Source organism: Orcinus orca, chromosome 4 (assembly GCF_937001465.1).
Source record: "Orcinus orca chromosome 4, mOrcOrc1.1, whole genome shotgun sequence".
Lineage (NCBI taxonomy): Eukaryota > Metazoa > Chordata > Mammalia > Artiodactyla > Delphinidae > Orcinus > Orcinus orca.
In genome coordinates, this window is record NC_064562.1 from 150,051,579 (window position 1) to 150,063,606 (window position 12,028).

The 12,028-nt window shown below is 36.5% G+C and overlaps 1 protein-coding gene across 11 annotated transcripts in view; it reads right to left on the reverse strand.

Annotated features, from left to right (window-relative positions):
* ELF2 (E74 like ETS transcription factor 2) overlaps positions 1-12,028 on the reverse strand; it is a 95,372-nt gene that overhangs the window by 39,283 nt on the left and 44,061 nt on the right. For 9 of the 11 annotated variants that reach the window (XM_004265137.4, XM_033419446.2, XM_033419445.2 and 6 more), the window contains one exon: positions 10,280-10,445. In XM_004265137.4, coding sequence (XP_004265185.1) covers positions 10,280-10,445 — 166 coding nt within the window. Of the gene's footprint in view, positions 1-3,428; positions 3,532-10,279; positions 10,446-12,028 lie in introns of those variants that run through there. The other 2 variants (XM_049709263.1, XM_033419449.2) reach the window with 1 other exon arrangement.

The window sequence follows — 12,028 nt, forward strand, 5'->3', positions numbered from 1 at the left end:
AAGCAATTTTACACTGTGGTGAATTTACATGTTTTCTTCACTAGAGCCTAAGTATTGCATGAATGCAGACATTGCCCCTCTTGTCCACTGCTCTAGTCCCATGCTCTAAATAGTGCCTGGTATATAGCAGATGCTCAATGAATGTTTACTGGTGAATTAAGTAACAGCAGCAATGCATTACATCACCTCATATAAGCCTGAAGGAACTTTAGCATCTCTTCACCCACAACAGCAATCTTTGTGATGGGTATACTATACACAGTAAGAAACCACAGGATTAACTGAGTTCTCACGATGGCAGAAGCTCTCTTTTGGTGCTATCATTCCCAACAGCCGAGGTAATGGTTCTCAAAGTATGATCCCTGGGCCAGCAGTACTGACATCAGCATCACCTGGGAACTTGTTAAAAATGCAAATTCTCCGGACTTCCCTGGTGGCCCAGTGGTTAAGAATCCACCTGCCAGTGCAGAAGACACGGGTTCGAGCCCTGGTCCGGGAAGATCCCCCATGCCGCGGAGCAACTAAGCCCGTGCACCACAACTACTAAGACCGTGTGCCACAACTACTGAAGCCCGCGCGCCTAGAGCCCGTGCTCCACAACAAGAGAAGCCACTGCAATGAGAAGCCCGCGCACCACAACGAAGAGTAGCCCCCGCTCGCTTCGAGAAAGCCCGTGTGCGGCAACAAAGACCCAACGCAGCCAAAAATAAATAAATAAATAAATTTATATTTAAAAAAATGCAAATTCTTGGGTTTCCCTGGTGGCGCAGTGGTTGAGAGTCCGCCTGCCGATGCAGGGGACGCGGGTTCGTGCCCTGGTCCGGGAAGATCCCACATGCCGCGGAGCGGGCTGGGCCCGTGAGCCATGGCCGCTGGGCCTGCGCGTCCGGAGCCTGTGCTCCGCAACGGGAGAGGCCACAATAGTGAGAGGCCCGAATACCGCAAAAAAAAAAAAAAAAAAAAAAAAAAAAAAAGCAAATTCTTTAATTCCAGCTCACTAAGTCACAAATCCTGGAGGTGGGGCTAGCGATCTGTGTTTTAACAAGCACTCCAGATGATTCTGACATACGCTAAAGTCTGAGAGCCACTGGCCACAGAAATTTTTCTCATGTAAATAGAAGGGATCTCAAGCCAACAAAAAGGTCATAAAATACTAGATGAGGCTTTAAAGAAATGTACTTAATGTTCAAACATTAGAATGTTTTTAGAAGAAGTTAACTTAAGTCAATCGATTAAGTAACATGAAAAACTACCAGTACAGTTGAGAGGTTTTTTTTCCTTATCAGAGATCATAAAACTGTATTCAGATCCCTACTATGAGTTATTAAGGAAAGAAAGCAGAAATAAGGCAGAATATGGAGGACAGGTAAAATAAGACATGGATGAGATCTGGGAAAACTGTTTTTTAGATTCCAACTGAAATTTAGCACTTTAATTTTATATAAAAGTACGAACCACAGTAGTTTTCACAGTATCTGTGACTCACAACCGACAGAAATCATAAAATATTTTCATATCATATTATAGTTGTTACATACATCTCAAAATATACTTTACGGTCACTACTTTGAAATTACAGCAGTAAATCAGATCTGCCACTAGATCTCATTATTTAATGCATTATTAAAGAAACATGTATTAATATGTCACAATTAAAAATAGTCTGAAAGCTACATTTCAATATATTTGGTTCCTTGGCAATCCTAGGTATTTCATATATTTAAAAACACTGTTCTGAGAGATTTGCCTAGAGACATGTTTTAAAGCATTCCTGTTTATATATCTAAGAAGTCTGAGCTATCCCGACTTGGCAACACTTACAACCTTGTGTGTTACTCATTTAAAATTCCATATAATCTGTATTCAGCCCTGTCCTCAGTCTGAATTAACAAAACTGTATTACTTAGACACATTGTTTGTTATATATAAAATTGGAAGTTAATTAGTATTTAAAAAAACAAGTCTGAGTGCAAAGGAATGAATGCTACTAGTTTCCCCAATTAAACAAATATCCTCTAATGATCGACTGTCTGGATATACTTATCTTTCCTTTTACATAAAATAGATGTCTCCTGAGAAGTATACAAATACCATTTAAAATCATTCCTTTTCATTTGTTTTATTAATTGACAGGGTGGTTCTTGGCTTTTGGCCACTCTCCTTCACATAATCAATAATCTGTAAAACATATATTCAAGGCGCACTAAAAATCAGTGGCTACTTTAAAGAGCCCTTGAAGGATCCTGTTTTAAAATGAAAGCAGAAGAAGCTTCATTTCATTTTCTTTCTAGATCACAAAATCCAATTAAAAACTGACAACTATGATAAAACTCTTTTTTTTTTTTTTTTTTTTTTTTTTGGCCGTGCTGCTTGTGGGATCTTAGTTCCCTGACCAGGGCCCAAGAAAGCACCGAGTCCTAACCACTGGACCACGAGGTAATTCCCAAGCTCTACCTACTGACTAAGTAAAAGCATCTTATTAAAATACTTTTTCATCTTCTATACGCTCCGTAATTTAATACCTTATATGGCTACTTTGTATACTGTTAAACAGTATAGTTAGATGGTTTTTTAAATACCCTCTCTTAAATGACAGTAAAGAGTTTAGAGATCATACTCAGCACATGCAGGGACTTCCACAACTGCAACTCACCTCCATTTTTCATGAACCTGATATTTTAATATCCAATTCCCAGATAATGGGAATTTCAGGACGATTCAGAATTACATGATAACATATTTCATTAATTCTAAGACATACATTTTTTCAAATTTTGACATCTCTGAAATCAGGATGTATTTTACAATTGACGATATCCTAAAATTTGTAGTTGCCAGCACGTTTTTCTTTCAGTGGTCTAAAAATAACGTTTCTTACAACTGATGGCATCTTAAATGAAATACTGTTAATAAAATATTAAAAACTTCTCTCTAATAAGGCTTTCTAACTAATCTAAATAATAGTATAATTATAATTCACACAATTCTAGAATCAAAACTAAATAAACTTAAGATTCACATTTTACCTTTTTAGAAAACTAGTGACCAGGCTAAATTCAAGAAAATAGATAATTGAAAGAAAACACTTCTTAAAAAATTATTTTAGGAAAAAGTATAGATTAGAGGCAGAAATAACACAAATGAAAAAAAGAAAGACTTGAAGATGTTCAGTCAGTGGTAACTTCGAAGGAAGTGAAGGCGGGAGACAGACTTAAAGTTCTGTCTAGAAGAAACAGATATTAGGGACACGGCAGGAGATTAACTTAGACGGCAGATTCCTTAGAGGGAAAAATACTATTATAATCTTTCTCCCTCCACAAGGAGGGCTCCTTGTCACCCTTTAAACAAAAAATACGGAAACATAGCTGAAATCATTGTAGTCAAATGTAAAATTGCAAACATTCTTAATAAATTAAAGACCAACCTACCAGCATTGTCTTCCTTCTGGCTCAATCTGTTTCACCTTCAGGTAATCCTAGGGTAGGGGCTCCTTTTCAGATCCCCAGTTTTTCATGTCGATCTTCTACCTCCCTGTGGCAACAATATTTTCTAATTAAAAGAGTCCTTTTGTGCCACAGGGAGGATTTCTGATGGTATAACACATACAAAAGTTATCACAGCTCATCATGAGGTCAACCTAGTCTTGAGAGTCTTCAAGAAAGAAATCTGGTTCCTTATCTTACTTTTCAATAGAAATCTGGTTTTATTTTTTAAAACTGCATTTCAAAAACCTGAACTTTCATTTATTTAAAAAAAAGCACTACTTTCTCGTTGAAGTATATAAAAACTCTTATCATTCATCTATCTTTTCAACTAACCTCTAAACACAATTTTGTTGATCACCAAAAAAAAAGTTTTCTAAGTTCTCTTGATAATTACTTTAACTAATAAGACCAACCTTTTATGTTTTGATACTTGGTTAAAAAGCAAAGTCCTGTTCCCAATGAGCAGAAGAGAGAAGTAGGAAGCTACCAGATCCCTTTGAGCCAATGTTTGTTAGTAAAGGTTAATAAATAAGTCTACGTGTATTACATAACAGGATGTGAATTATGCTTAAAACGTACATTAAAGAAGACCAGCGGGAAATTCAGAAAAGTGGTAGTTACTGTGCCCTCACTGGTAAGATTATGGGTGATTTTCACTGTTTATTCTTTGTAATACTTTCCAGTTTTTCCAATGAACACGTATTGCTTTTATTATTTTTTAAAAAATCAAATTTAGGTGTAAGCAAGAATGACTAAAACTTACTGTGATTTTAAGATGAAGTTAATCTAAGCATGACAACATTATGGCCTTGATATATTTTGGATGACCATATTTACGGTTTTTGGATGACTACCTTTTAATATTTTAAATAACCCTACGGTATTCAATATTTAGCATATAAACAAAAAAGAAAACGTATTTAAGATTTTACATAGATGGTTCTTCATTATACTGCAATTCTAAGTCAAAACTCAATTTGCTTCAGTCTGTATTTCTTAACAGCTACGTGTTGAACTCTGTATTATACGCTATATTCAACAAAATAAAAACATGGGCTCTGTACTCAGGGGCTTGTATGCTCACTTTGAAAACAAAAGGAGTATACACACAAGAACAGTGTAAGAAAGCCAACGATCATGTGTCCAAATCCAGATGGTCTCACAGAAGATCAGGAAAGGGAGTGTTTCACATAGGCCACAATTGCTGTGGACAGCTTCATGCGGTTGGGCCCGAAGGAATGGCTAATACTTAAAGACATTCTTGATAGGAAACTATATTTGAGCAAAAGCTCAGAAGCATAAACAGCACAGCCATGAGAAGGGCAGAAAGGAAGGCTGCTAGAATACAGAGTTTCTGTAGATAAGAAGGCCAGATTTAAAAGGCTCTACTTCTGGATGATTCCGTGAGTCAATGAATTTGGTAGAGGAGTGGACTTGGAAATCGGATAAACAAAGAGCTTCAGGAGAATGATCAATGCAGATCCCAGAGCACAGTAAGTTAAGGAAGGAATGAGGAGGAAAAAGAACAGACTTAAGGTATAAAACATTTGTCGTTTTAAAAAGCCAAAGTGAACGGAAAGAGAAAACTACAACAGAGAAGTATTAAACAAATGTTGTTTTAATGTATAAAAGACCTTCTCCATATCTGAAGGCACAAGGAAAGGTCTTAATGAAGTTAAGGAACACTTACAGAGCACTTACATCACAAGCGCTGTGCTTTGTAGGTTTATTTTATATAATGCTCACAACACTGAATTCCTATTTTACGACAGTGAGATAGACTCTGAAACAGTTAAATACTGCCACGTAAGTGATAAAGTGGGAACCTGAAACCACGACTAACTAACCCAATCAACATTCTTCCCTTTCCTAAGTAAAGAGAGCCACTTAAAAGGCGCAAAAGAAAAAAGAAAAAAATTAAGCTCAGGATTAGTCACCCAGGATTTTTTATTATATTTGACTACTCTTTGGCTCTTCTTGTCTTCAAACTGTAAACATTCCCTAAAGTTAATTTCTTAATTCTGTGTCCTTTGTTCTCTATCACAGAGTGACAAATATAGAATTTAAAAATCTTCCCCCTGGGGAAATCTCTCAAGTTCCTTTCCCCTTGGAGTTTTCATTTATTTCCATGGCTTCAGTGAGGATGATCCCAAATTGGTCTCTGCTTGACCTTTCTGTACTAAGCTTCAGTTGTACTAGATAACCTTCCATTTGCCCCTACGGACCTATACGCCACCCGTCACTCTCTCCCAGGAGGCTGACTTCCCTGGCTCCCTCTCTGTGGCACTGCCCTCAAGTCAGCTATGTCCTTTGACCAAAGGTCCCAGATTCTCTCAAGGTAACCCTCTCTCCAGGGCTCTCCTTCTGGGTTCCAGTAACCCTTCCCTCTGTTTGGCCCTTGGGCCAAAGGACAGAAACAGCTCTGCTACTGCTAGTTCTGGAGTACCACCCCCATCACTTATGGTTACCCTACACTTGCCGACACATTTGTAACTAGCCATTTATTAAAACATTCCTTAAATTATCCTAATTTGAATATGCCCTCTCTTTTGTGATGGGGCACTGAACATACATTTGTACATCTTTAAATACCTAATTATTTCCCCTTAGATGCTCTGCTTCAAATCAAAATCAACATGCTTATTATCAAACTTATCTGCTTCCCCAGTCTTGCCTTCCTCAAAACGCTTTATGATACTTTTGCCATTAGTAGGGTCAAAAAACTGAGTAATACCTTACCTATCTATGTTTCTCCCCCTAATCTATCATGCCTAGTCTTATTAGATCATACACAGTAGAAGTGCTTATATAAGCCCCTTCTGTTCCTATTGCTTCTACCTTGTTTTAATACTTCTCAAGCCATCCCTGAGTCATATATACTACAAGAGCTAGTCTTTCTGCCACATCTTTTCCCTACAATTCATTCTCTATCTACTGAGATACTGATCACTTAGTACTTTCTACTCAAAACCTTCCAAATCTTTGTCTCTTATATGGCTAATTACTAACTCTTAGGTTCAAATCACAATCTAGTCACAGTTCTTAACGGAACCTCCTATTAATATCTTATTTACTCAGTATCTTCTAAACATATCTCAAATTTCTACACCCTACCCATTTGTTAACTATATTTCCCTCAGTCTACGTGCCTTTCGCCTACCTGCTATCTGCCCAAACAAATCCTACCATTTGTCCTCCTCCTTTCTCTAAAACACTCCCTAATGCTGTAAGTTGAACTTTCCTCTTCTGAAAATTTCTTTGAATTTGTAAGTAGTGCTCAACTGATTCTACACTGCTTTATATTTTGATTATAATATATATATTTTATCTCCACAAAATATAAATTACTACCACCTTGAGGGAAAAAAACATGTTGAACACAGTGCCCCAGCACATAACAAATACAAAGTATTTATTGATATATTCTCATAAATTAAAGTGGAAGGCGATGAGGATAAATATAGTTTAAGTTAAGGTGCAAGATGAAGAAGGAGATTCTCAACAGCTCAATCTTTGCAGCCAAGTCTTAAAAGATTTCCAGCAAAACTTACCTATTATTGATTGCATTGGTATAAACTTGTTACTTTTTACATGGTAATCTGTAATAACTCATTAAAATTTATATATATATATATATATATAAAATATAAATATTATATATATATATATATTTAAGGAGTGAACATAAAAACTGAATTTCCACATCTTAGTAGGGAATCCAAGAGACTCCAGAGGCCTCCAGAAACTGCTGGACCCTGCAGCCACTGGCAGAGGTACTTCGGCCTGCCGGAGTTGAGACCACCCTTCATGCACACTTCGTTACTACTCCTCAAAGGCTCTTGATGATTACTAAACTTCAGTTATTATCAAAAAGCAATTCACAGGTTTAGATGAATGTGTCTATTTTTAAAGTTTTAAAATATACTTGGTTTTCCCGCACAATTTAAGAGAGGATTACTATTACACACAAGCCCTGTGAGGGAAACGTAGATGTTCAGTCTATGAAAAAGTGAAGCAAGATAGCCTATAATTACTACTAACAAAACGAGAAATCATTTTATACACAAAATAATGAAGACAGCTAGATGTACATCATTATATGACTTTAGTACTCCTGCCTGGATGACACCATGAATACTGCTTCTGGTACGGCTATATATGCATGGGTATACAGGAATAAAAGAAAAAAAACTTCAGTGAGAACATGCAGAGGACTGATATAACAGATCAATAAATGTAATTATGAACACTTTTTAGACTAATATAATCTAAATCATAATGTAGGAGCATTCCAGGAAGTATTTCCTAGACGTACAAAAGGAAATCTTATTCTCTACAGATCTCACTTCCACCAATTCACCAAACAGAAACTGCTGTAGCCATCTTATAAATATTCCTTTCCTTTACTTCCCAGTCATCTTCCTCTCCAAAACCTACATATATCTGGGATTTAACTTAAAAATTTATTATCACCACAAGAAATGAACCCAATCCTAATCCACTACCTAAAAGGAAATATGCATTACATTAAGTCATAACAACCTTTCTTCATCTACATAGGTTCTAGATATCAGGAGAATGAAAATTTATTTATATTTCAACTCATTTAAAAATGCATTTTAGCCTTTAAGTAGAAACAAAATTAAGCTCAGATTAACTGATTCTAAACTAAACTATGTATATTAACAATCTTACTAAGTTACTATGAGCCATGCTATTTTAAAATAAATTAGTATATTGTAGTCTCCAAGTTCTGCAGGCCTTATGATGAATAAGTGTGAGTGTATTAAACTGTTCTGATTACGGATGTACGGGCAAGTAGTTTTCAGTCTGAATTTGGCGTTGCCTTTAAAAGAGCTGTATCTGAATTCTGCATTTTACAGTGTTCTTCTATAAGGAGAGCCAAGAATAGCCACACTATACTAGTCTTATTTTTAGAAGTAATATGGATTTTAGAGGTAAAGTGGGTTTTAAAAAATTCGTGAGCCAGAATGGAATTAAAAAGAAAATGTAAGAGGAACTCCTCAGGTTACTTTTAGACTATTTTAGAATAAGGTAAGTTATTTACCAAAATTTCCTTTTAGTGTTGAAGAAAAATAAACCTAAAAAACATTATCAAGTATTCAAAAACTACTTTTAAAATACCAAAAGTCTGTTCTTTTATCCAGACTTTGTACATCCTCTTTCTCAATATTATAATCACTCATATCTTTGCCCTGCAAATGATATCATCACCCTCAGAGAGTTCAAGAAGACGAAGAAAATAAAATCCCTTAAATGGATTCTATTCGCTTCCTATTTGGAATTGTTTTTACCAGATTAATTTAAATGAATGAACTGCTGACCATCAAGTGTACAACGAATAAGATTTGGTCAACATGCTCTGGTATTTTAATGTGAATTTAAATTTCTACTGACGCAAACGTGGCGCTGTAGTTTTCAGTTTTCAAAGCTTCCAATTTGCTACCAAAATCAGTCTTCCCTTTTTTTTTTTTTTGATCAAAACATTTTCCAGAAATTTCAATCAGTTCTACTTTCTTCATTCAGCTTAAGCTATCATACTTTTTTCTTGTCCCATTAGTTTTCTATTTAGTTATGCTCCTATAATAAAATCAGTTACAATACCTACTTCAAGATATCATCCTGCGTAATACTTTTGTGAGTTCTTCTTATTCTTTTCCTCAAGAAGAAAATTCATCTCTACCACTAACCTTCTAGCTTCGGACTGCAAAGCTGTCCAAACTCTCAAAAGAAAACATACTTTATCTTCCTGCCACTTGCACTGGAAATCAAGTACCACTCCAGACTACAGTCACAAAGACTTTATGATGTGTTTAGCTACCTGTTTCGATAAAATGATTTGATTACCACTGCACGTGGGGTTTGCTGGCACTGTTGTCATCACTGCTCCAAAGAGCAAGGTAACTTCCAACCCCTCAGCTCAACCAAAAAAAAAAAAAGAACTAGGGAGTGCTACTGGGCCTCAACAAGCAGAAAGACATCAAATACACAAAATTTTTAATCATGAGACTTTGCTACATTTAAAGAAATTTATCTAAAGTATTAAGAATTTTTATTAGGATTGTAAACCAAATATAAGGATTCTTTTTCTCTATTAACTGATACAGATAAATTTAATGTTTATTATTATAAAATTGTCACTATAAGCCTTCTGGTAAAAAACTCTTTTTTCTTTATGGTCAGTGGCAAAAATGAAAAGGTTTCTCCAAGAATTATACATACTAATGCCCAATTAAACAAACAGTTATCTCACCACAGACATATTGAAATACCAAAATTTCTAAGAAGACAAAAAGGGAAGAGGACTCTGACAGACTACTACAAAGATGCTTCTGACCTAGGAAAAAAGAAATCATACTGCTCCGATATTGGTTAAAAGAAACTCTAATCTACTATGGAATGAGAATACTGCACTTATTTTTTGAATTAAAAGAAATCTAGTATACTAGTCTATTGACTTCTACAAATAAATAACAACTAGTCAATATTTCCACTCCCAGAAAAAAAAAACGACAAAAATAGTTTTATTATTATGGGGCTGTAATTTTGTCCTTAGGGTCCGTGATATGAGACTCTGTTGGACTTCAAAGAATTATAATGTAGAACTTTATATATATAAATTCCCTTAAACAAGAGATATTTCACTTGTTTCCAAGCTATACTAAATAGCATTAAAAAGAGGTTTTTCGGTATATTATTCAATTGGCAATAGTAATGTTGACACTTACAAAATGAGAAAGTTATAAATAATGAACATTTAATGAGATGTCTACCTGTTTCCACATTCTCGGTCTCAACTTCTTGTTCTTCTGCCACATCTTGCATCATATAAGTCTCATCATCATAAACCAGAACCTGGGCTGCATAGCCCTGCTCTAATCTGGCACTTGGAACTGGCTCCACAATCACTGCTGGATATTCAGAAACCTTTCCACTTTCCTACAAGAGCAAATTTAAAAAACAATCAACCTCTTTATTCACAAATTCTGGATTCACTTATAAATCCTTGAGTTCATATAGTCTCAAGGAGTTCAAACGAGTGTCATGTATTATAAATATGAATGTAAAAACCAAAGTGAGAGATGAGAAGGACTAATTTTAATAATCTTTTCACGTCTCAAGAGGTGAGACATATATTAAACATTTTAAATAATCAGGGCTTTAGGATTAAGATGGCAAATTAAAAACATGCACATAATTTCACTCTCTCATGAAAGCCCACTAAAATGCTATAAAAGGCTTTTTCAGACATAAACTCGTAAGAAGGGATAAGAGCAACAAAATCTTGAAAGACTGAGAGTGGATGGATGAATATTGTTAAGTGGTTTAGCAGACCCAGGAAAGCCAAATCATAGCCTGGCAGCAAAAACTAAATGAGACACAACACACTTTACACTGGAGAATCCACAGAAGGCAGTGCCACTTCCTTCTGGAAACAGAGGAGCAGGAGGTAACGGACAAAGAAGAGGGGGGTTAATGCAAGGAAGATTAATGCAAGGAAGATTCCAGGAAAGTTGTCTGAAAAGCACTTTGATTCCCAGACCTGCTCCCTCCTCCATGATGCTAGGCAACGGGCCCCTCCCCACCTTAGCAGAAGATTGGAGAGTTACTTTCTGGAGAGAGAAAAACAAGAGCATCTTTGAGGTATAAAGACACATTTGCTAGTATCAGTGCTGTACCAAAAATAGAGTTCCCAATCAGCTTTTTCGTCCTCCACCTTTAATCATGAGCAGACAGCCAAGTATTACTGTCACCCAAGGAAACATCCAAGGAAACGCCTCTAACACAAAACATATCATTTACATACATATACATTTATATATTCATATTTTTCACAGAGGTAAGAGAAGCTATATCCATAAAACAGGAACAGAATACAATAAAGAACATTAAAAAAAATTAAGAGTTCTTAGAAATTAAAAACACAATAGCTGAAATGAAAAAAGAGGCATGGAGAATAAAATTGAGGCAAGTCTTCCAGGAACCAGAGTAAAAAAGATATAGGAGAGAAGCTGGGGGCTTCCCTGGCAGTCCAGTGGTTAAGAATCTGCCTTCCAATGCCAGGGACACAGGCTCAATCCCTGGTCGGGGAACTAAGATCCCACGTGCCGCGGGGCGACTAAGCCCGCGCCGCAACTACTGAGCCCACGCCCCACAAGGAGAGAGCCCACACTCAGCAACTACTGAGCCCGTGTGCCACAACTAGAGAGAAGCCCACACGGCACAATGAAGAGCCTGCGGACCACAGTGAAAGATCCCGCGTGCCTCAACTAAGACCTGACGCAGCCAAAAATAAATACATTAAAAAACAAAAAAAGACTGCTCTTCAAATGCAGGGGGTGTCGGTTCAATTCCTGGTCAGGGAACTAGGATCCCACATGCCTCGGGGCAAAAAAACCCAAAAAGTCACAGGGAGAGAAACAGGAACACTATTAGAGGACCAGTGCAGGCGGACCGATATCTGAATAACAGGAGTTCCAGAGACGGGGGCGGGGGAGGTTGGAAGGAAATGAAAGAATTGC